Source organism: Haplochromis burtoni, unplaced genomic scaffold (assembly GCF_018398535.1).
Source record: "Haplochromis burtoni strain Fernald_Lab_line unplaced genomic scaffold, NCSU_Asbu1 Contig_155, whole genome shotgun sequence".
Lineage (NCBI taxonomy): Eukaryota > Metazoa > Chordata > Actinopteri > Cichliformes > Cichlidae > Haplochromis > Haplochromis burtoni.
Window position 1 is genome coordinate 811491 of NW_024582516.1, and position 25557 is coordinate 837047.

A 25557-nucleotide genomic window follows, 5' to 3' on the forward strand; every position below is an offset into this window, starting at 1 on the left:
GAATAATAATGAAAGTAATAACAATAAAGAACACAAACACAAAGTCACTGAGTCATGGCCGCAGGACCATGACAAAGAAACCACTTTGACACTTTTGTAGCACTTTTCTACATCATTCGAGCAATTGATCAAACCATCCCATCGTTTCAGGAGAAAGGCAAAACAGACTTTTTTGGAAAAAAAAATGTTGTATATGATGTTGTGTCAGTATAAAAAAGATACAAATTACATATTTTAATTGCCTAAGGTCAGATTACGGGTTAGGGTTAGTATTTCGATGACAATGAGAACTTAGACTTAGGTGATTAATGCGGTGGTATATGATGTATATCCATACTAGTTCAGGGTCAGGGTCAATAGTTTAAAATCTACACCAGCGGGTTTTTTTTGTTTTCCTTTAAACGCAAAACACAAATCCTGGAAACTGGGAGACCAAAGTTTCTTGTTAATCCTATAACAAAATAAACCCAGTGTGAATGTCAGTGTTCAAACGGGCATCAAAGGAGTTAAAGGTCAGTGCAAAGTCGGCCGCTGATTTATTTGCAGGGAAGCAGCTGCAGGTTTTGCCTGATTAAATAGATAACAGCGCTGATTTGCCCGCTCATTTCAGAGCAGGGTTTGTGTTTATATTCATCCTGATCAAATAACAAAGTGTATATTTGGTGATTTTGTTCGAAAGCTACACGGCAACACTCGGTTTTTTTTCCTCTTGTGTCGGCTGGCGTTTATGTAAAATGTTGTGTGTGAGAAACTTGAAGGCTCTGAATGCTGGATCAGAGAAATACCTTTTTTCATATGTGCACATTATCTTGGTGTCATGACACTCGTCCTACTGAGCTATAACTCTCCAGAGCATGTCTTCCATAAAGTTTAAAGTCGGTATAGATTTTCTAACAACACTTGCCTCGGGCTGTGCTCCATTTTTAAGTCTACCAAGAGAGAAAGCCTGTAAGTGGGCTGAGGTCGCTGAGAGACAGTTTAGAGTTTCTTGTGGATTTGAAGTATTTTGTCAAGCTTGTTTAGTTTTTTTTCCTTGTATAGTTACGCATATAGTATACAGCATTATGTAACTGTCTGTTGGCTTGTCCTGTGAGCTGCACTTGTGAAAGGGACATATGCCACACCAGTGAAAAGATTTGTCAGAATCAAAGGGGCTGACCTTCAAAATCACATACAGTGACCTTCTCTTCACAGAGCTTCAGAAAGCTAAGTAAGTCTAAATCCTCAACAGCTCCATTAGAAGGTCCTGCCTGGCTCAGCTGGTCGAAACGGAACAAAGAGTCCAGCCTCTTGCAGAGTGTCTCGTTGTGATGTAGTGCACGGCTAATTGCATCTCTGTCAGACTGATTTCTTTCTTAGGAAGAAGAGATGAGACATGAGGCAGACAAATGTCTGTTTTTGCTTTATAACATGTTAGAACCTATTAAAATTTCAGTTAAGATTCCAAGTACAGGTTTGTGCAATTACATGTTGAGGATTTTAAGGTAGTGTAACTCAGCGGTCCCCAACCCGGTACCGGCTCAGTGGCCGCGAGAGTTAATCCTCGCGTGTGAAATTTATGGTTTTCAGGGTTTTTATCGTTTTTTAGCGTTATTCTTTAGAATCCTTATCGTTAACTCAGTTTCCCTGGGTCTTTTCCCATGTGTTATGAATAAATCTTTTTTTTTTTTGGTACCGGTACTGGTTTTATTTTGTTGCATCTATCCGCAACACCTTAAAAGCCGGTCCATGAAAATATTGTCGGACATAAACTGGTCCGTGGCGCTAAAAAGGTCGGGGACCGCTGGTGTAACTTTACTGTACTTTTAAGTGAAATTTGTAGATCAGACAATAACATACAGCTCATAATGTACTTGCTTTATCTACCTTCCTCAGTTCAACTCTTTTAATTTGAAAAGCTTCTATTTAGAAAACCATCCAAAAAAATCCCGTCTGACACAAATCAATCAATCACTCAATCAATAAATCAACAAAAGGGTAAATGACTTTCTTCAACAGTGGGTTTTAGTTGGCTTTACTACACTTTGTTTACTCCGTGGTCTTTTTGTTGTTTTCGGGTTTTGATTTCCTTGCAAATATAATTGAGTTTAGACTTGAGGTTTTATTGTTGTTCCAAATGTTTCAAGTTTTGATTTTTGTGTTTGTTGAATGTTACGGTTCTTGTTTTGATTTCTTTATTCTAGCAGATTACAAGCTTTATTTTTTGTGTCCATTTTTGAGTATTTGCTTCCTGTTGTTTCTTGTGTTTTTTTGTAATGCCAAGTTTCAGTTTTACACCCTGTGTTTTGGTTCATTTCATTGTTTCTTTTAGTAGTTCCCTCAGTGATTCTTTGTTTTCTTTCTGTTACTTTCTGATTTATTTGAAGATTGAGTTTTCTGTCATGTCCTTTGTTAGTTATACCACGTGTGTTCTACTGTCCAATCAGACCTGTGTGTATAAATAGTCCCGTCGTCACAGGGAAGCGTCTGTTGTGCTTCCTTTTTTGCACTTGATCTTTTTTCATGTGTGTTGGTTTTCACATTTATGTCGTGAACTTTTTCTGCCTGAACTAATGGCCTTGTTTTGCATTCAAACCTCCACACTCTCAACTTTTCTGATATACAATATGCTTAAGAAATAATGATACAATTTCAAAGTGCTTCAATTCCACAGCTGTTCACCATAACAATCAAATCGCGAAATGTTAGAAAATCATGTAAAGCTCTAGTTGAGTCCAAGGATAAAAACATGGAGGTAGAAATGACCCTAATAGATCTCTTTTAATGTCCTTCCATCTTGCAGGGGAGTGGTTCGAGTGGACATTAATCTACAGGATGTTGATATCGACCAGTGCTCCACTGATGGCTGGTTTGCTGGAACCCATCGATGCAACCTGACCACTATGGAGGTGAGTGTGCCAAGCATAGGGGCTAGATTGATTTGCTCAGTTAAACTGAACTGTAATCCACACCTACTGTGTCACATCTACACAAGGCTCCAAATGGAAAACCAGTAAATCTGTATGTCTTGTGACAAATGTGGGGATCCAATTCACCTTAAATGATACTGCTAACAATATAACCACTAAACTGAAGTGTACAGTGGATACAAAGCATCACTTGATGTTTATCTATGCGAATATATCCCACAGCGTGCCAAGGCTGCAGGGAAGATTTATGTTTTTGTCACACATGAAGCTTTGTCAAAGGCAGCTGCAGCTCGTCTCAGCTATTACCTCTGTCAAGGTTGCGTTGTCATGAAATATGATGTGTTTGTCTGACACTGAATGCACAGCTTTGCGTGAAACTAGGTAGACAGAGATGAGCCAAGTCATTTTGTAGTCATTAGCCAACTGATAAAGTACACAGACCCTATTGGTTCAAATCTTGAGGGTTTCCTTCCAGGGTCAAGAAATATATTTAACTCTAAGTATAAGTGCCTGGAATTGAGACGGAGGGTTATACTCATGTTCAGCATTGGCAGAGTAGCTCTGGTCATTTTTAAAATGAAAAACGTCTTGTCTCAAGGCCTACTTGGAAAAGATGATAAAATTCTCAGTACTGTTATTCTTAAGAGAATGTCAGACATCCACATTCACCATTTTGAAAACTATTCTATTATCATTAAACACTGAAGTTAGGTTTTGGGTCAGATAGTCATATTACTTGGCTTGTTTTGGACAACTTTTTGATCTTTAGTTTCTAATTTCACCACGTTCTTCAAGTTAGCTTGATTAGCTCTGCATCAGTGTGAGCACCTTTATAAAAGCACAACGCCGTGTTTAGAGAAAACCAAACATCTTATGCTAGTCAAGCGTGGTGGTGGAGGGATGGGCTGGTTTTGCAGACATGTGAACTGGGCACTTATTCTGGAGTTAAATATGAGACCATCCGTCCAACAGCTGAAAGTGGGTCATGCAACAGAACATTGATTACCTATTTAAACTTAGGTTATTGCTGGTAAAAATGGTTCAATAACCTAGTGGATGACCAGTTTAAAATGAGAAAAGTATGAAAATAAAAGTGCAAAAGTAAAGATTTAAAGTTTCACTAATTAAATAATTAATAATGCCATATTATTCCTGCTGTTAATTGCAGCCCTTTATTTACCTGTCCTGCTGTCTACCTAGCAGGTAGTGTCCTGTCTGTTTCAGCCTCATCCTTAAGACTGATAGATTTTGAAGAGGTGCCGTAGATCAGGCTGCTTCATAATGCATGTGATGTAATGGATTGCAGTGAGCCTCTTTGAATAATTAATCACTCTCTTTGTCTGAGCACTTGCACCTCTCTGTGGACAGTCAATGCCAGAGACATTTGACATAGTGCCTCTGTGTCGGGTGACTGCGAGGACAGAAATGCTTGGTTAATGGAATGGATTTTAGCCGGGTTTGCGGAATAATGTGTGCTCACACCGCGGGAGCATGTCAGGAGCGTGCTTGCTCAGAGCCGAATGATGAAAGCTGTTGTGGTTGTGGCACACTACAGGATGTGTCCTGTGTTGCTTGACAGCTTTATCGTGCAGAGGTGCTCATTATTGTCATGCCTGCTAGATAAACTATGTGGACAGGGAGAGCAACTGTATATGTGGACGTACGCTGCCCAAGAGCAAGAGCAGCTGCAGTCACCTCATTATTAGTCTTTGATGTGGAATGCAGGGGTTGTAATTCATATGTTTTGCAAGAAACTAAAAAGCAAAATCTTTGTGTCTGTTAGAGCCTCTTTCTGGTCTTAAAGTGCATGAACAGGCAATTTGGGGCTGATAGAGGAGGCATAGAAAGCATGACTGAAGTGTAATCAAGTGTTTTAGGATTTTTTGTGTGGTAATGCTGTAAAAAACACTAAAAGGGTTCCCCTGTATTTGCAAATAGGCATTCATTTAGTTTTACTGACTGTTTTTTAAGCTGTATAGGTATTCCCTCTTTATGTGCAGCAATTTGATGTGTAATGGGTTTCTTTGGGACCATTTTAAGATCCATGTGAGGTGTACTTTCTTTGTTTTATTGGAAACAAAGCACTTTGTTATGATGGTGTTGGGGTTGTTTATTTATGTGCAGCATTCACATTTCTTTTCCACCCTCAGATGCTCTTTATAGCAGCATTTACAGCAAACCCGTCACTACTACTTAGTGTCCTTTATGCATGCATCTCGCCATCATTATTTGCATAACAACTACGACTTCCATGCGTCGCGCATCCGCTGTTTTTCATTTGCATCTTAGGAGCTGCTTAAGTGGCACCATTCCAGCAATTGAATTTGACAAAATGCAGTCGCTTCCAGCCGCCCTGCCGGATTTCCAGGCCTCTCTTTCCTCTCAAGCTGCTGTTTGTCCAGCCGAGCGTACAGGCAGCCCAAACTCAGATGGAGGCAGATGACATGGATGACTGATCCAACAGGCGCGCACACTAAGGCAAAGCACAATGAAGCTCAGATTATTGACAGGAAAAATACAACAACCCCAACAGCATCCAAAGCCTGTGGTTATTTGAGGGCAATGCTGTCTTAAAATCTGTCAATATTTGTCTTTGATTCTTTAGTTTGTATTTTTGATTTCTTATGTTATATTTGAAATATGTTAAGTTCTTGTATTGTTATTATTAGTTTTGTTGAGTTTAGTCTTGTGTTTCACCTATGTCTCCTTGTTTATGAGTCTTTTTCTGTTTGTCATGTGTTATCTCCTTGTCTATATAGGTTCCCCCTGTGTCTCTCTCCTCTGTGTCCCTTTCCCTCTCTCTGTCTTTTGTGTCAGGCTTGCAACTTGCATCCCAGTTCATGTGTCTCCATGCTTCCTGTTTTATTTTGAAAGTATTGTGTTTACATGTTCAGTGTGTTTAGTTTTGCTTCCCCCGTGGCATCTTGCTCATTTGTGTCAGCTGTGTCTCCCCAGGTGTTTCCACTTCCCTCATTGCCCTTCTGTGTATTTAAGTCCTCTGTCTTCCTCTGTTCAGTGTTGGTGTGTCTGTTTTCTTTTCTTCATGTCATGTCTTCAGGAATCTCATGATTCTGTTTAGGTTATGTTCATGTTTGTCTCATAGTTTCTCATATTTACCTGCTCAGAATCATGATCATGTCTTATTGTCATAGTTGTCATAGTTTAGTTTTTCCCAGTCTAGGTTTTAGTTTTAGTTTTCGTCCCGGTTTGCTCTGCATTGATTTGTATTCACGTTTTTTGGCCAAATAAACGGCTCACGTTTTGTTACACCTTAGTTTTTGTCTCTTCCGTGTCTGCTTTTGGGTCCATGCCACAAACGCACTGGCCTGCCCGACGGGACAACTTCATTTTCATTTCACCATTTCTTACAGATTTCTAAACTTTGTGTGAAATCATTAAACAATACCATTTTGTTGGAAAAAATATTATTTGACAAATGAATATCAAGATGTCACCAGCTGCTGTGCAAGCTGAAGTTGAACTGTGTATGACATAATCTCTGGGGAAGCAACTGAGTGATATGAAAGACTCACAAAATAGCAACCTGCTCAACCTGTTAATACACAGGATTCCTACATAGAGATTGTGAAAAAGGCTGAAGTCACACCTTCTCTGTATTTTCCTAGAAAAAGACCCCTTGCTGCTGATTTTCAATCCAGTTTTGGGTTCGACCATTATTCCCGTTTCCCTTCCATAAGAATGGCTTCTTGACAGCTACTCTTCCATTAGGATAATCTCATTTAGGTTAAATGGATCAACTAAAAAGGTCAGATGCATCTCTCAGGTCCTTTGTCAGGTCTGTTAACCCTTTAAAACCGGTCGGAGTGGGCATGCTCCGTTTTGCGTAACTATTTTTAAATCCCTGTAGAACTGCAACCACGTAAGCTAGCACAATAATTTTTTTTGCATATGAAACCAGAGGAGTTGTACTTACATGTTATGCCATCAGCTTGCCCTAGGTCACGGTTTCTTATTCGGTTATATTCCAGAAACACGCTTTGCCGATCCGATCAGCTGTTCATAACACTTCCTACGTTGGAACAGACGTCAGCGCGAACTATGTCTGCCATTACTTGCCCGAAACCGGGAGTGACGTCATTTTCGCAGAAAATGTAGTTTACCTTCGGGGCCTTATAAGCCTTTGACATCGGGGACATCGGGGCCTTTATATTTTTTCTTCGTTTTTCCTGCAGTATATAAAAATTGGTGTATCTCAAAATAAAACTATGAAGACAATCAAAATGAATTTCCTGTGGTGGGAAACTATTTTGTGCAACTTTTTTGTATTTACAGTTTTGAGGGATAAACCTCTTAAATTTCTCTAACTAGAAATATATGTAAAAAAAAAAACCCCACAAAAACAATTTTCAATTTGTTTGTAGTTTATTGCACTTTTTTGCAATTTATGTAGTTATTATGCACTTAATGCATACATATTATTTAAGTTTGGGCTATAACGGTTGTATTGATGTATAGCAACTTGAAATGCTCCCAAAAATGGCACTACAGCATGTAAAAATATAATATAAGCTCTGGCGGACTTGGTTCTATGGTAGGTCTTAAAGGGTTAAGTCATGACTTTCAGATACCGTTCTTCTGCTGTAGACAGAATTTTTTTTAAGCCTGCCACTTCTTATTTTGTCATCTCTTTTGACCAATTTCCTCAAAATTTTTAAAGACACATTGCACACCATGCTGAACTATACCAGGTTCAGTGCTAATAGCCTTTTGGAAATCACCTCATTGGTGCAAATATGCTGCACTATGCCTTTTCAAGCTATGCTATCTTGGGCATTTTGTAATAGTGCCAACTAAAGAAGGATGGATGGCTTTTGCACCGTACAGTACATTACTATACACACATTGCCTCAGGAAATATCAGTACTCAAGCACTTAAAACCATAATGCGAAATATAGACATAAAAGAGGAAAGGAAACAGTATTCGAAATAATGAAGTATTAATATTTTAATATTTCATTTTATTTATCATAAAAATACATCTTTGTATTTATTTATCATTGATCGGTGATATTTTAATCACGTGCAATGATGCATTTACTGGTGCAGGAAAATAGCACAAGTGATGTTTCCCTATATTGCCAATGAGCTCAGGGTTTTCTATGCAGAAGATTATATGCTAGGCATTACACATACATCACCATCAGTTTGCAGGAGCAGGCTTGTCACTGTACTGCTGTCAAAAAGTAGTATAGCAATCAATTTAATTATAGACTGCATTTATTTAGCTAGGAGCAAACACTGCAGTTCCTTTGATTAGAGATGCAGGTCTGACTTAAACCAATCACGATGAAACTACACGAATGAACAGAGACGAGCGCGAAGCCCACGGATGATCAACCCCAATCTTACCTTCATTTCCTGTGGAAAAAGTGTACACACTCTTGTTGGGGTTCTCGTCTCTCCTCCTCTCATCTCTCACTAATGGCACTTCCATTAGTGCGTTTCAATGTTCTCCAAAAGTCTAGGACTTTGCTGCCCCGGGGTCAGCTTTCATAAGAGAATGTGGCTGTGGATGATGATGAATGTTTCAATCAATTAGCTTATTGCTGGGAACAAGTGGTGGGGCCCAGGGGGATCGTAGCCTGTGAAAGGCAGTGACACATTACCTGAATGATTACGCCACCCGCCGTAACAAGAAACCCTGACTCTGTTCTGTGCCGTTTCTTTTTTAGGGATGCTGAGTAAGATGAGTAACCTCTCACTCAGTTTTGTTAACTGGAAATAGTAAAAAAAAGAAAGAAGAAAAACCTAAAATACAAACACACACAAAAACTCCACAAAAAGCACTCCAAGGGCATAAACCTCCACCAAGGCATTTCAGTCTCTGGGCAGTATTTCCTTTTAAAGGAATAGTATTGCATTTTGTACATATTTGTTTGTTGTTGTTGTTGTTCTTTTTAAATGCATTTTAACCTCCTAGGACCTGGCATCCACATTTGTGGACATCACGTTTTGGGATGTCTAGACCAAATACCTAATTTTGCTCTACGAGGGCCTGATATCCATTTACGAGGATATGCTGCCACTGTTCTAACAAAATTTAAAACGAATGTCCTCATATGTGGCTCTCATTTTTCTCAGAAACAAACATTAGGTAAAAAAAAAAAATCTGGTTATTCTTTGTTTTTACATTCATCAGGTCCCAATCAGCCTAAATAGCCATCAAAGAGTTCTGGTCTTAGGAGGTTAAATTTGCACTTGTTTCGACTAAAATATAAAATGCAGAGTTTTGTTATTTGCTTTGTTGAAACCGATTTCAGCACACCTGATTTACTTTTATAATTAAGTATTTATTTTATTGTTTTGTAAAATGTATTTAAACATTATTATTAACATTATAAATAGTTCTATATAGCACTCTGACCTTCAGATCAATCTATCAACCTTGAAGGGGAGGTCAGAGGTCAAATGTGACATGATATTGAAAATCTTTATATGGTATTTTCTATATGTTAACAATATACACCATACTTTCAAGGGTCATCCAGTCTACAAGGGTTTTTGTCAATTTTCAACCAATAAGTCACCAAGTTCATCTTGAAGACTGCGGTGGATGTAAGCCAAATTGTATTGGATTGTTACCATGACTCTGCTCTACACCACTACAAGGTTTTACCAGAATTTATTTAGTTCTTGAGCATGACATGCAAACACTACCAAAAACATAACCTCCTTGGCAAAGGTAATGACAGCAACTCAAACTTTATATTGGTGTATTATAATATTTTTGTATCTGGGTTTCATGATTTTTCAATTTAAAATTAAAGCTGTGAAGTATATAGCCTATTACTTAATTACATTAATTTTTTTATATGAGAAAAAAGGAAATAAACTAAACTAAATTAGTCAGCCAGTTTAAAAGGCTAACTCTGCTTTTTCCTATCTTAACTTTTTTTGTTAAAGATATCTCACTCCAGACACTGAAGTAGAAATTCAAGTTGCTGTATGTGCTTGTTTTGACAAGAAATTTAAATGGAACAGGATTTTCAACAAAACTTTTTATTATATCAAATAAATAAATAAATAAAAAAGCTTTCCATTTGGACGCGCTGCATCAACCATCCTGTTCAAAACATACATAGCACATCCATGAAAGCACTCAGAAAACCAAACCGCTGCCTCGGTGACGTTTCAGGGTGACGTTTCATGGCGTTTTATGCACTCAGCAGCATGTGCGGTTTATTTTTGCCTCACTGTGGTGCTCTGTCTGCTGTTGAAAAGCTGAAATGGTTATTTGTGCTCTGTCTGTTGAATCACTGTTTCATCTTGACCTTGGATCACAAGGTTGTCCTGGCCCAGCCTGTTATCATCTCAATCACATGCTGATTCCTCTGCCGTGCACCCAGCACTGCTGAATTAATAACGGCATCAGTGTTAAACAACTGCTGCTCCGTCTTATCTCACCTTCTGTCCCTCCCCCTGTCCTACACATATGTTGTCCTCACATTAGGACATTACAGTGGCTTCCATTTATTTCCTGGGGGCTCATCCACTATGACCGCGTTGTCTCTCTCAATCTCCCAAACTTACCACAATATAAATTAAAAACTAACCAACATGTTTTAGTCCAACAATGAATAATTAACCATGCAAAGACCAGATTTAATTGGTTTCTTCCGCAACATTTTTTCCTAGTATAGCCCAAAATAAATATTTAACGTCATGGCTACAATACACCAGTGGTTCCCACTTGCAGCTGATAGTTGGTTTGGATCGATGCCCAATCACATTCTCACCATAAACTGGAGTTTTTTGAGGAGGAGGTTTGTGTCTGGTTCCAAACAGAGTTCAAGTATGGTTAGTTTGGTGTGATTACTGTGCACAAATGAACTGCACCAAGGAGGAAAACAGACCAGAGTCTGATTCAGATGGACTAAACAGAGCAGGGATGAAAACACCCTGAGTCATCACCCTAACCTTAACCTTAATAGGAAAGTTTAAAAGTAGTTTTTGAGTTTTGTCCGTTTGAATGATAATTTTCTGTGTCCTTGTTGTCAAGACTTTGGAGGGAGAACGATTGTCCCATTTGTGCTCATCATTCTTGCAAATAGTGCCGGATCACATCGCTGGCACAAGTTGCACTTTTTTTGCAACCTCGTGTGTATTGATGACATACGTTTAAGATCGTGTTGGTTTTTCCTGCGATTTTAATGATTTCAGTACACAATCAAAGATGATTCATAGATTATACAGAGGAAGATGTTGCAAGAGTTTCAAAGACTAAGCTTTCTAAAAAAAACCCCAAAACCTTGTACTTGCATCTGGTTCTGTTTTTTAGTAATACCAGCGCTGATGTGGAGTTTTTGTTTAGGCGGTGAAACCTATCATTTACGAGAATAGTGCAGCTAGTGCTGGTAAAAATGGTACATAACTGTGGCGACATCACTGTTTGCGTGTGAAGCGACTGATGTGGCGAGCATAAATGGGCCATTAGACTCGGAAGGTTTTTGGCCCTGCAGTGGTTTTACAAGCATACTATATTTGTTCTCTTCAGCATGAACAGATTTCTATCCTAACATTACGATTAATGCAAACACATCCCACAGTCCCAACAAGCTTGAAAGGAAAACAGCTGATTGGCCCCAACAGTACAACACAAGCCATCCATGTCACTCATTGTTTCCCTGATTCCCTGATCTCATTGGCTAGCAATCTTTCCTTGCAGCCGGACAATACTTACCAAGATCAGGCAAGAAAAAGGTTGCATATTGTACTGGCAGCTATGCATGTTCTTTTGCATCCACTGCCCTTTATTTGCATGGCAGTGGATGCAAAAGAACATGCAAATCTACTGGGAGAGTTTACTTGAAAACATGAGATACAGTCCCTTAATTTGGCTCATCTATTCATTTAACGTTTAAAAATGACATATGACGGGTTAAACTGATGGGGCTCATTTTAAAACACTGACATTCATTAGTCAGTGTGTCACAAATAAGATTGATTTGAGTTGTATTTGCATGCAAATGTTTTAGACCTCATTCTGTCCCATAATGACTTGTCTTTTGTGCTTGCAATCATTCGAATATGCAAAATTGCCATTTTTTTCTCCCTAAAATTCACCGTAATTGAAAAACTAGTGTTGCTACTTTTCTCCTGCTAAAATGCCTGTTCAGCCCAACACTGAGAGCAATTAAACATGCAATTAAATCTTAGTTTATATTCAATTTGTGTAATTTAATAGTTTTGTTGCTCATTTAAGCCTGACAAGGGGCTTGGGAGCACAGAAAAGAACATGTACTTTAAGTGTTTTTTGGCGGGTTAAGTACATTATTGCTGGTCATAACTGGTAATATATCCAAATATTCCATTTATCCATTTTTTTGACACTCCAAAAATATATAAAGACATGGATATTTAATGCTGTGCAAAGAATTGGTGTATTTTTGTGGTCAGTAAAGGCGCTTTACATGGCCTACTTTTGAGTTACATCCAAACATGTCCTTTTTTTCTCCACTGGATCTTCATATTTCACTCGACATGGCGTACACTCAGGAAAATCCCAGAGTCCCCTGTGGGAACGTGATCCACATTAGCTGAGCAACATTTATCTGCTTGTTTCTCTGACAGCTTTCCCATCCAAGTGTTCCCTCTGCACTCATTCAGCAAAAACGCTTCCCTCTTCATCTGCAGGCCTCCCGTGTATTGTAAGATAAAAAAAAAAAGCAGTTGTTTTAGCACCTTGGGAATTCCCCTGGTGTTAGAGACTCGGCATCGTTGTGGGGCAGAGATTCCCTCAAGACGCACATGTCAGGAATGGTGTCACACCGGGCCACGGTCCTTTCAACCTGTGCATTCTCGGTGAAGAGGAGCAAGTTTTAATTAATTACATTCCTTTCTTGTTGTTGTTGTTGAAAGAGTATGTTGGACGCGATTTACAGGGTAATTGATAATTATCTACAGTGATCTCAGCAAAAGCTGTGATTATGCTTCAGAGTTGATAAGATAGAAAGGAAGTCTGGAAATCCTTTTGTGCTGGTGAGGTATGCATCATTGTAAGGAGGAAGAACTTTAAAAGGTAAAAGATAATTCAACTCTCTTTCCACTGTTGAAAGAAAGATTAAGGAGTTTCTTAAGGATGAACAGCGATTTAGATCCATCTGCAGCTCTGCAGATGGAGTGTTACATAGTTTTGTGCTGGAAAAGTAGTTTCATGAGACTGATAGCTGTATTTGGAAACCGGTATGACCTATTGTCACATTGAAAAAGTGCAATGTAAATTGTGCACTGTTGTCAAAATGGGTAACATAGACTTTAGATTTTAAATACATGCTTAATGTTGTATAAAGGGCATTTCAAGCCAAATTACAATTTTCTCCCAAATACCCAAACAGCAAAACCTAAAACTATGACTCAAACTCCTGGGTTGGTGTGCCACCGAATCCAGACTGTTTTAGGAACATGTATATGCTGCTTTTCAGGGGGTAGAAACAAGCCACTGATATAACTGTTCAGTTATAGGACTTTTCAGTTTCTGTGATTGCCTTATTCTCCCTGTGCTTGTATGTGTATAGGTTTTCTCCAAGTACTCCGTCTCCCTACCACAAACCAAAGACATGTTTGGGTTTGTTGGGGTAGGCTCTAACCCTTGGGACCCTGAATTGGATAACTGCTCAAAAATAGCTGATATCCTGCGATAGGTTGTTCATCCATCTAAGGACTGATATCCTGTTCTTCCTAACTATTCACCTCAAGAAGTATTGTGTGGATGTTTTCTCCTTTGGTTTCCAAGAACTCTTTCACCACACAGTATCATGTGCCTCCAAGATGTTGAAGGCCCTTCCTCCTAACCCCTGTTAGGTCACCACCTTGTTTTGGTCAAGGAGCTTGCATCAGTAATCCTTAGAGTTATACCAGGTAGGATCACCCATACTGGCAAAGTTGAAGGGTATAGGCCAAGCAAAAGACTGTTGGAGGGTGGGCATAAGGTTAGCACCCATATTCTGTAAAAAGAATTCCTTTGCTATATAAACTTTAACAGAAGGATCTAACATAACTAATATAGTCACAAACATGAGTACTGGGTCTCAGAACAAACAGACTCACTCAAATGATTCATAATTCCTCAGATATTTACAAAGCTCCTTCTGGAAGCACTTTTTAAAAAATATATATTACACTATATATTGAAAAACACACATTTTTACATTAAAATACTTGAAGCAAGGCTGCAATTTCTTTACTGTAAAAATTTCAGTGACTATATTGTAATTTATTCAAGTTTTTTTTATTTGTTTTAGAGGACAACACAATAAAAAGCATACAGTATTATATCTAACGTTAACATTCACATTCCTTGAATGACCATGATTTAGTTGACTGAGAATCTACACAGAGAGCAATAATGTCATTTCTATAGTGTGTATGTAGCGATTCTCTATTTTTACAATATTTATATAGTAATACTGTAATTTCTACTGTGTGTTTACATACATATACAGTTTATTTTAAGAAATAATATCGTTTATGGGGGGAAAATCTACTTTTTTCCCCACATATATGTGGAGGGAAAGTAAAGTTTTTCCCCATATGTAGTTTTTCCTCTTTTTTTTTTAAACTGCAAATTTTAAATGGTGAAGTTTCTGTTTTCAGTATTCAGTTTGGAAAAGCATGCAACATTAAAAATAACCCATATCCTCAATATTGAGGATTCTGTTTGTTTTTCTGATATCCTGTTAACTCAGGATAAATAAAACCGCTGATGAACAAAATTAATCTCCCCACTGGACACAAATAAGATGCTCTGTGGGCCACAGTGTTTTCACTTCAGTGGTGTTCAAGATGACAACATCAAGGTAGAGAGCTGTTGGCCATAATGCACAGTGAGGAGAGATCACAAGATACTTCTGGTGTTAACTGTGGCTCCCTGCCCCCAGCAGTGCAGGCCTCTTTAAATGCTGTCGCACTAATTGGCTATGTGAATAATCCTGGAACTCTGAATTTACGTGGAAACACTTTGAAGGGTTGAATACATTTGCCCCCGGGCAAAGTCTTGCATCCGCTCTACCCAGCCGTAGCAGCACGGCGTCAGCTGACGCAGAAAGCAAACAGTCGGCCCAGAGAGGATAAGAGATGGGTTGAAAGTAAAGGTAAAACATTTGTCTAGGGACCCATGAGATTGGATGTAAAATGAGTGCAGCTGTGTGGCTACAAACAAAAAAAAATTGGGAAAAGAACAGTGAGGGTGCACGGGCAAAAAGATAAGGTAGTAGCAGTGACAATGACTTGGCAGCAGGCTTCTTTTCACCCACGTCTTTTACTCCTGAAAGATCCTAATATATCGATGAAATGTAATTCCTCATCTAGGTCTGCCAAAGGGTGCCTGAGGATTCTCACTGCTTTTATTCACATTCCTTCAGTTGCTGCCTGTCAGCCTTGTATTAAGAGAATATCGGAAAAATCACAACACAGAAAAATTACATTTCACTCAATTATAATAGTTCAAATGAAGGCCTGATGAACTAGAGATGCTCAGCTAACAAGCTAAGGCAGGTACAGAACAGCCTCTGAAATATATCAATGAACAAAAGCAGCAGACATCCCAGGCATTCATGACCTCTGTCCCTGTGCCCACTGACGATGCTTACAGTTCTTTTTTCAGTGCTTATGTGTGTGTTCGTGTGGTGGACGGTCTGCTGCAAGTTGCAAGAATCACTTGCATTGTACAGTGTGGATAAATTTGCCTGGCTAGTTTGTTTTGACACATACATAAGCTGCAAATGTGATTATGAAAGCAATATCCATGCAGTGTCTGTTGTGTGCACTAAGAAGCTCTATGTGTTTACTCGTCTCATTCTGATGGCAGTGTTAAGCTCCCCGTAGGCCAGACTGTTTATCTTGCCGGTGTTTAGGCTTTGGTCTTTGGACTGTACCCAAAGCGAGGCCTTGCTGTCAGTGCAGCTCCGCTCCGGTTAAACTCCTGCTAGTTGACCTCGTTTAAAGGCCTGGCTGCCTGTCTAGCTGTCCCTCTGAGCAGGGAGCCACAGTCATCCAGCAGTCTGCAGTGTCACTGCCTCTGTGTTTGCTGGTGAGTCTGCACAAGCCTTAAATTTCATAGCCATAACCAGTGCCAAGATGCATTGCCCCATCTTTGCCCTAAAAGCTAAAAAAAAAGAAGAAGAAGAAAAAAGTACAATACTAGCCCGAAGCAAAAATAAAAATTGACGTCAGACACTCTCTTCTTTTGACCTCTGTGTTATTCTCTCTCACAAAAAATAGACAGCTACAAAATCTGTGAACTATATTCTTGCTACTCTAATTTAATTTATCTTCTCATCATTAAAGTGGACTGTTTATGCTCATTTCTAGCTCTATAAGTAACTTTGCATGATCTTTAGCGATCAAAATAATCCTTATTTATCTTAAAATGGGCCACGTTGCTGCTCTTCACTTCATCTGCTGCTTGAAAACAAGCCATCTCATATAGCTTTCTCCTCTCTTGATGCCAAAATGTTTGTGCAGGTTCTCAGTCATCCAGGTTATGGTAATCTAAGGAGCTTGGAAAGAAAGCGACTGGACTTCTTTAAGTTTCATGACAAGGTTTCTCCTCTCATCCAAGAGTTTCAGCTCTAAAGCCAAATGGTGGCGAGTCCCAGGTATTTAACCCTACTTAGGGCTGTCCCTTAAAAGGGTTGTTGACCCACTATTGATTATGTGCTTCATCACATAAGCCAAAAATAACCCATGACTTTTTTTCAAACCTTTAGAACTGAAGAAGCTTCTCAGATGAGAAATGTCTTCACGAAACTCAAAGAAGTCCAACCTCCTTAGACCCCTTCAAGCCAACTTTCTTCTAACTAGCTGCCCCATGCAAACAGAAGGTTTAAAGAGCACGTGGGAAGCGACCCACACAAGAGACTGGATGGGAAGTCACTTGCATGCATTTTTTTTCAGAGCTCTCACTGAAGGGTGAGAAATGCAACAGGATGCCTGAGTGTTCAGCACACCGCGTACAACTTCCTTCAAAATAAAAACAAACATGCATCGTCTAATTTCCCTCGTGCCTGCATACACATCTCGAGCTGATAATTTACTGCCTGCTCTGCACACACATGCAAACAGGATAAATTGCCCTCCTCCTCGTCCTTCTCCGCCTAACCTGCTTTCTGTGTATTCTATAGTTCAGTGTGCAATGATTGGATAAAAAAATTTTCCTCTGGGTTTTTGCTGAACTGCAGGATCATTACAAATATCTACAGAGGCTAATTAGTGCTTGATTAGGCGCTATGCTGGACTGGAAGAGCGTGGGCTATTTCAAAATGAGGAAGAGTCCTTGGCAGGCTCTAATTAGCTAACAAAATTAAGGTAGTTCTGGTTTCCCATTCAGGTAGAAGACTCCTGGCCTCTGCATCAATTAGAGAAGATAAACTTGATTTTAGATTTGTTTTTTGTTTTTTTTACTTTCATGCTTTATGCCGTACAGAGGTGAGGGAGGAAGACTTTGCCTGGACAAAATAGATGTTGAAAGTGTACACAATATTATACTGTTATAATTACTCTAGTTACTTAATAGTTACAGCTAACCCTATCTCTTCTCAGACCTATCCTCTTCTTATTTGGTACCTACTAAATAGTAAAAAAAAACAAGTTTACAATGGATTTGTCAAGATTTGGATGTGCAGACGATGTAAGTGCTCTAACGTTTGTCACCGTCAATGAAGTCCACACTGTGTGATAGTGTTAAAAATGCAACTTTACAGAATAAAAATCAACCAAACGTCATTATTAAGCGATAATGAAAAGTGTCAGCTAACCACAGTTCAAAGAATACAAGGAACAATGAAAACATGAAGACAAAGCAGAGAACGTAACAAACACCACACAGAAGACTGGACTGTATATACACAGAGGGCTGATTAGGGAAGTGGTGAACAAGGCACAGCTGAATATAATAAAGACAATCAACTAACAGGAAGTAAAGCCAAAAACAAGATAAAAGAGTGAACTACTTAACAGAATAAAGCAGGAAATGAATAACAACCATAAGTGGTGGCTGTAGCTCACCAGCCTTCCGATCATCGGAAGGTTGGTGGTTCGATTCCTGGCTTCCCCTAGTCTGCATGCCAAATATCCTTGGGCAAGATACTAACCCCAAATTGTATGAATGTGTGTGAATGTTAGCTGTAAAGCACTTAGAAAAATGTGCTTGTGCGAATGGGTGTGAATGGGTGAATGCACAAATTGTGTAAAGCGCTTTGAGTGCTCAGATGAGTAGAAAAGCGCTATATAAGAACCAGTCCATTTGTCATTTACCATAACTGGAACAGGGAGATGCTGTAGCATCAATGAGTATTCAAGGGGGGATACTCAGAGAACTAAACACAGATATGATAACAAACTCAAAGTAACCCAAAGATAAAACAAAAAACGAACAGTAGAAGAGTAAAAGCTTAAAGCTTCTTTTAGTATAACCTTAAATGCAAGAGATGGATCTGCAGATTCTTGACATCCTCCTGGTCTCAGGACCACCACTCTATGATCTTACAATTATTCAGACTCTGTGAACACTGACTGGTGGTCAAAATGCAAGATTACTTTGAGCAACAAAAAGAGAGAAACCAAACAGACTAAACAACTAATCATCAACACAAGTCCAAACATCCTAAAGCAACTCAAAACCCTGAAATAAAATTATGTTGATTGATTTTGGTATTGCAGAAATGTAAATAAGTTAGAAAAATTGCATTACCAAAGAAAAATCTAGTATCAAAAAACGATACTGTATGATTTCTTTTTTTGTGCCAATAATTTAAAAAGGTTTTGGACCATAAGGATTTGTTTATGCCAAACATTGTTTTTTTTTTACAACTACCAAAGAGACTACTTATGGGGTCACATGAGTAATAATTTATTATTGCCCATGGGTATGGAAAATGATGGTTCTAATGCTATAAATCCACTGACAGTAATAGCCACAATAATGATAATAACTTACTTGTAAAAACCATTTTATAACCTGAAGTGGCCTGATCTGAAATGAATACAATTGAAGTGGTGTTGTTATCTGACCCTGCTTTGCCAAAATGAATTAGTCTCGAGTTCAATAATGCATTCACTGTTAATGCACAGGTCAAAGGTGAGATACAATGTGAGGCCTTTCAGGGTCATTAAAAAAAGATCAACATGGATTCAGGTGCAGCTGTGCACTGCTATGAATCTGAAACATGGTGGCAAAAAGATTAATTTTAGAAATAAACTGTAACTATCTTTGACAAAAGACCCCTACCACAGAGCAGACGCTTAGATTCTATTGATTTTAATACACTAAGTTACCACGGAAACATCCACCAGTGTGTAAACCTCTGCTTTTCTGGTTCCTCCGGTTTTGGGCTCTCCTCCACATTTTTGGATCCTGGCTGCAGGAATTTGATCCCATGAGTCACAAAAGCATTAGAGAGGCTGGGTGTCGGTTGATAAGGACGTATCAGGACAGAGGTTCTGACACAAAATCTTATTTATTTATTTATTTATTGCATGAGAGCATTATTGTCGTGCTGAAACAGGAAAGGACAGAAACTGCTGGAGGCGTTCTTTTGTCTAAAACATCATCCCACATAAAGCCACATAAGAAATCAGAAGCGATGCTGTTTATCCAAACTATTGAAAATAGTCCTTAATAAGAAACAAACCACAAATTATCTGTGTCCAAGTCAAGAGTAATATTCCAAGGTATATTATTCAAGTTAAATAAAGCTTGAGCTGAGCTTAAATGGATTTCTGTTTGGTGCTTTTTGAGGTCAAATTTGAATTAAAATTATCACAAAAAAATCAGACATTAATGATTAAAATGTGGTCTGTTAGAGGCAGCGCAGAGATAGGGAGTCTGAGTGTGGATGTGAAGCATGCCGCCAGTTGTGTGTACGTACCTGGCAGGCCATGTTGGTCTGAGAGCACAATGCACTCTAACACAAAGGCACCAAGTCACCATGACAATTAGCGTGTCAGAGTGTGCGTGACTGACAGCTGCCACAGCTGGGAGGTAAACAACAATGAGCAACGCTGATGGATAAACCTGGAGTGTCTGAGGCACTCACTACAATACAAGCGCTGCACGTCTCTTATACACGCGACTGTCGTAAAGAATAAATCTATTTACTTACATCTTATTCTGGGATAATTTCAGAAATAGAAATTTGATTATTTATATGGCTGGAATTTGCAATACTGTCTTTATATTTCGTGCTTCCTGGTCTGAAGCTCCGCGTTTAGCAGGGAAATATAAATTAAAATGAGAAGAAGCAACAGAAGAAAAATCAGAACAATTGAAATAGGGTTCCTGCAGCTTCCCTGCCTGGACCATAATTAATAGAAGATGTCATGCATATAGAAGTAGGTCACTGCCTGTGTGTGCTTCCTTTGAAATACCATAACACTGTGTTGTTTTATAAGCAGAGAAGATTTAGCCTACATAACAGAATGCAGAATAGACAATGGCAGTGATATATTTATATTTGAAAGCCTCCTTTTATTGATTTATCTGCAAATACTTTCCTCCAGCAATCAGTTGTTTAGTCAGTTACATCATAAAACGTTCTACATCACAAAAAAACCCTTGAAACTCGAAAACATTTCAAGTATTTTAACTAGATGATCTTCAATTTGACTAATTGTTCCAAGACTTAAATTTCAAATATACTGCGTTGATCTTAGACAATATTCTGTCAGTGATAGGCTTAGGTAATTGTTTCTTGCTAAAAGTCATATTCTTGGTAACTTAGAATTGTGCACATCTCCATAAAACATTTTGAAAGATGTGTTCATTTTCACTCATTTTCAGTTTTACTCATAAGGATGACTTTACTCTATGTGAGCATCCACCATTGTAACAGTGTATATAAGGGAAAGAATTATAGCCCCATGTTAATATTTTACAATATTCATCATTATTTGCAAACCTAAAGTGTTTACTGCATCTTGCTGCACAGCTGCTTTGTTGGTACCAGATTGAACCCCTCCAGTCTTGATTCTTCATTGGATAGATTCAACAAGGTGCTGGAAACATTCCTCAGAGATTTAGGTCAATATTGAGATCAAAGCTTCACACAGTAGCTGCAGATTTTTTGGCTGCATGTGATAATGCGAATCTCCTGTTCCACCACATCCCAAAAATCCTCTACTGGATTCAGATCTGGTGACCGTGAAGGCCATTTGAGTACAGTGTGACATGTGTGGCATGGTCATCAGCTCATCAGAGAGTCCAGTTTTGGGCTTAGGTTGTGCAGAGAGTGACACCCAGTGTGGTCTTCTGCTGCTTGTGGTCCATCTGCTTCAGCTTTAAATGGGTTATTCAGAGATGCTCTTCTGCAAACCTTGGTTTGCAACGAGTGGTTATTTCAGCTTGATGAAGTCTAGCTATTCTACTCTGACCTTGACTGATAACACATTTTAGCTCAGAGACCTGCTGCTCACTGGATATTTTCTCCTTAAACCCTGAAGTTGGTTGTGTTGGAAAATCCCGGCAAATAAGCAGTTTCTGAAATGCTGTTTAAAAGTCATTTAAATTACCTTTCTGCTGCATCCTGATGCTCAGTTTGACATTCAGTAAGACATCCTAACTATGTCTACATGCCTAATTGCACTGACTTGCTGCCGTGCTATTGGCTGATTAGATCTTTGGATTAACGAGCAGAGGAACAGTTGTACCTATTGTCAATATGGTTCATAAAACAATGTAAAAGATACAATTACTGTTTTATGACTAATTTTCTAAGAATATTATCTTGTTTTTTTAAGATGAAAGATTTCTTGTGGCTTTGCATTTTACAGTCCTTTGAAATGTACCAGTCTTCTGCCTGAGATCACATGTGATTGATGGCAGGTAGCTCAGAGGTGGACTGCTTCTCCCTTCAACAAACTCCACATCTGAGCCCCTGCATCAGTCACCACAGCAGGCAGGAATGGGATGTACTGCCAGGGCTATTCCTGGCTCCCCCTGTCACACACACTAAAAATATGCATGCTGGCACACACACACACACACACACACCTGTCTCTGACAGTTTCTCCTAGTGTCTCCATCAGGTGGGAATATTAACAGTGGCAGGCAGTAGCTGTAGCACGATGAACCTGTCCTGAGGTAGTGACTTTTGGAGAATCAGTGGGGAAATCAGTTACCAGACTTTTTGTTGTTCCACAGTCCTCATTTAAAGCAAGAGCAGGTGGATTCAGATGAAAGATGGACAACTCGCCAATATGGCGAATCATCTGCTTTACAGATTCATTTCTGTGATTTTTTGTGGTCTCTAGACAGTGCGGAGCTTAAACTATCCAGTGAAATCCAAACAGCTTCCTAAGCACCTTATTTATGCGCTCATTCATTTTACTCATCAATGTCCAATCTGAGTCTCTGGTTTTGAGTGACTTGGCAGTTTGCAGTTACCTCTGGCTGTCATTTCAAGCCAATAATAAGCAAAGAAAAATCAGGTCCATAAGCTGCATAAGCCTCCATTTTATTAAGTACAAAACAAGGTATCAGTAAAATACAGTTTTACAAAAGAAAGTAATCAAATTCTGCGTCTGTAAGACTTTTATAATAATGAACTATATTCTTCTCCCTCATTGTTCTCTAGAGTATCTGTGCTCTTGTTTGCATATGTTATTACAAGTTAACAAGTTTGCAAGATAATGGAGTGGCATATTAAGATAATTACTCATACATCATCACCATTCAAGTGTGTTATTGCTCACCTATGCTTTTAGCAGCATAAGCCTTTATTTGGAGTCACTTCTCTGAGTCAGACCTGATGTACTTAACTCCAAAATTGATTCATAAGCTCCTGCAGCACTCTTTACGTGAAACACAACAAGTCACTAACTCTGTTCATACACTCTTTGGAGCTGCACAGATGGACCTCTAGAACTTCTCACTAAACAACCACACTGAGCTAAAGATGCTAAAATGCTGTGCAGGTTGGGTGATAATTCTGTGTGATCTTCACTGTAACTAAATTTTACAAAATATACCTGCCTTTCACTATAAAATAATTTATTTCTAGTGAGGTTTAAAATATCCTTTAGTCAACAGTATAACAACAAACCCACAGACTGTATATAAAGGATGGCTAAGGAGTCGCACCTCTATTGTTGCTGACCAGCTGGGGGCAACTTCTCTGGCTACATAAAGACTGATGGTCACTTTTTCTATAGCCACACTAAACACTTTGCTAGTGAACATTTGGTCTATTTTCTTTGTGGTCACTAGTTTCAAATCTTACTAAATATAACATGATGTTTATTGGGTAACTAACGTTGCTCTTCAGAGAGAACCAGATGACAGCAGCAGGGAATGCTTTCGGGCATGGCTACTTTCTGAATGAGAAGTTGCTACGGTATGAGCATGCAGTGTCAAACTGTAGTTTGACAGTCAGCTCTAGCTTCATATGTCTGTTTTCAAAACAGAGTGTTTAATACTTAGTTTAAGGCTTCCAGATGGGGCTTCACAAACCAGTGAATCATATCACTGTGGCTACACCCTTCAATACACAGTCTGTGCGTAAACAAAAATTAATAGAAGCTACTGTAAAACTTATTTTAAAGAAAAACTCTGGGCTTTTTTATTCCCCATGAACATGACTGGTGGAAGAGCGCTTAAAAAAGCATGATGGGGGAATATATTCAAAGCATGTGACACTAATAGCATAAAATATATAACAAAATGTCAGCGGTTCTGTTAGTGTTCGGTTGTCTCGAGTGTTATTTTCTGCTTTCTGCCTTCCCCTTTATCTGTCGTGATGCCTTGCGGTTAATTAGTTATCTTTTGGTTACTTCCTGTTTTACTTTGAAGGTTTGGTTTCTCAGCTCTTTTATTTCCTGCTTTTGTTCTTTTCCCTCCTTTCTGATTGTCTGCTTTTGCTTATGTTTCATTTTTGTTTCAAACAGTCAAATGTGCCCAGAAAGGTTCCTAACTGTTTGGCAGCCATAATAAACCTTCAACAAGTCGCTGAACTATGAACATTAGGCTCCTGTGAATAACTCTGCTTCTTATCAAAACAGATTGTTGTCATCTTTGAAGATTCAGGTTGTCATTGTATTTTTAGTCTTTGGGATTGCCTTTAATTGATTTCCTCATCCAAGCACGTCTTCCTTTTCCTTTAAAATTCCAGCTGTTGGGATAAATTGACGTTTTTCACTGGTGGTTCTTGTTTATATGGCCTGGCTCAAACAACAAAGTGAGATCACGCAGGGTGTGCATTTTCTGTTGATGCTGCAACACAGATGAGATTTGTCGCCATGTTGTTACGGATTCTAAAATATAAATATACTATAATATACTAAAATATAATGCTATGTGCATATAACTTTATACATTTCTTGACATTTTCCAGGTAAATGGATTTGGGTAAAGGAAGTGGGAGGACATTTTATAAATACTAGACAGCACCCAGTGATTCTGTTTTGGTTTCTCTTTCGGACCGTGTGTTTTTCTAGCCGATAAAGACATGCTCTCTAATGATTTTTACCTGCATTTGGGTCGTCTCTCCGCCAATACTTGACAGATACGTGACATAGAGGGTATGTCTTGAAATAAGCATCTACTTCGTTACGAGCCGTGTGGGTATTATATAGTGTTTGAGTACAGTGGTGAGGAAAATCAGATTCACGGGTGTCAGATTGAGGGTCTTTCTAGGGTCTCACCACTAAAACGACAAGTCGTCTTCGACAGATTAGTGAAGAGTCACTTCATATACTTTGGCCTCTTCAGTGGAATTTACTTGAGGAAGTTGTCCACTGAATAGTAACCTGGTAATTACCTTGGGCTTTTGAGTCCTGGCTGGCCTCTCAAGGCTTCGACTGAGGAGCGCACACTCTCGGACTGAAAAATGCATTCAGCCCTCACCAAGGACCTTGAGAGACAGTCAGAAATAGCAGCCTCTCAAGACATGCCGAGTCCAGTCCGCTGTGAAGAGCATCACAGTGACTGTTGCTTCATTTTGACGTTGCCACCGGCCTTTCCTCTAGATCTCTCAGTCAGGTCACAAACACTTCATAGCGTGTCAAGTGTCAGCTAAAGTACCGTTGCTATTCTGGGCCTCTTGTCGTTTCTTTGGATTCATAAATCATTATCGTCTTGGTTTAGAAAAACATGTTCACGTTGTGTGGAGAAAAAAAATAAAAAAACCAGTAAAGGAGTTTTTGAAGGAGAGCAAGAATGAGAGGGGAAAATGTGTTTGTACTGGGGATATGATGATGAAATCTCATTCCCACAAGAAATAGAATTAATGGCGATTCTCTAATCAGGCAAATAAGTCTGTTCTTAATTTAGCTATTAATTATGTCTTGTAATTTGGCAAACAGCACACAAAGTCTGCCAAGGGTGCCCCCTGACGCCCCTCGTGTTTTTCTCTGCTCTTCTCAGTCTACTTCCTATCACACGTTCAATCAAATGGAAGAGGCTTTACTAATTTAATATGGAGAGACGAGGAGGCACAGTTAGACAGAAAGAGGAATCTCACAACTTAAATAATTAGACCCGTGTCCCTCCCGCAAGGCACTTGATCTCAGTCTGTTTGCTGAATGTGGTTTGCGGGCTTTACTTTTTGCTTTGGTATTGACATATTTTAATAGTTTTCACATCTGTGTCTGCATTACAAGATGTCACGATTAAACGCTGTTGATTGTAAAAACCTA

The 25557-nt window shown here is 38.9% G+C and overlaps 1 protein-coding gene across 2 annotated transcripts in view; it reads left to right on the top strand.

Moving 5' to 3' along the window:
* Positions 1-25557, top strand: part of gpr158a (G protein-coupled receptor 158a) — a 101003-nt gene that overhangs the window by 30951 nt on the left and 44495 nt on the right. For both annotated transcript variants that reach the window (XM_005932128.3, XM_005932129.3), the window contains exon 2: positions 2783-2888. In XM_005932128.3, the coding sequence (XP_005932190.1) occupies positions 2783-2888 (106 nt within the window). The remainder of the gene's footprint in view (positions 1-2782; positions 2889-25557) is intronic.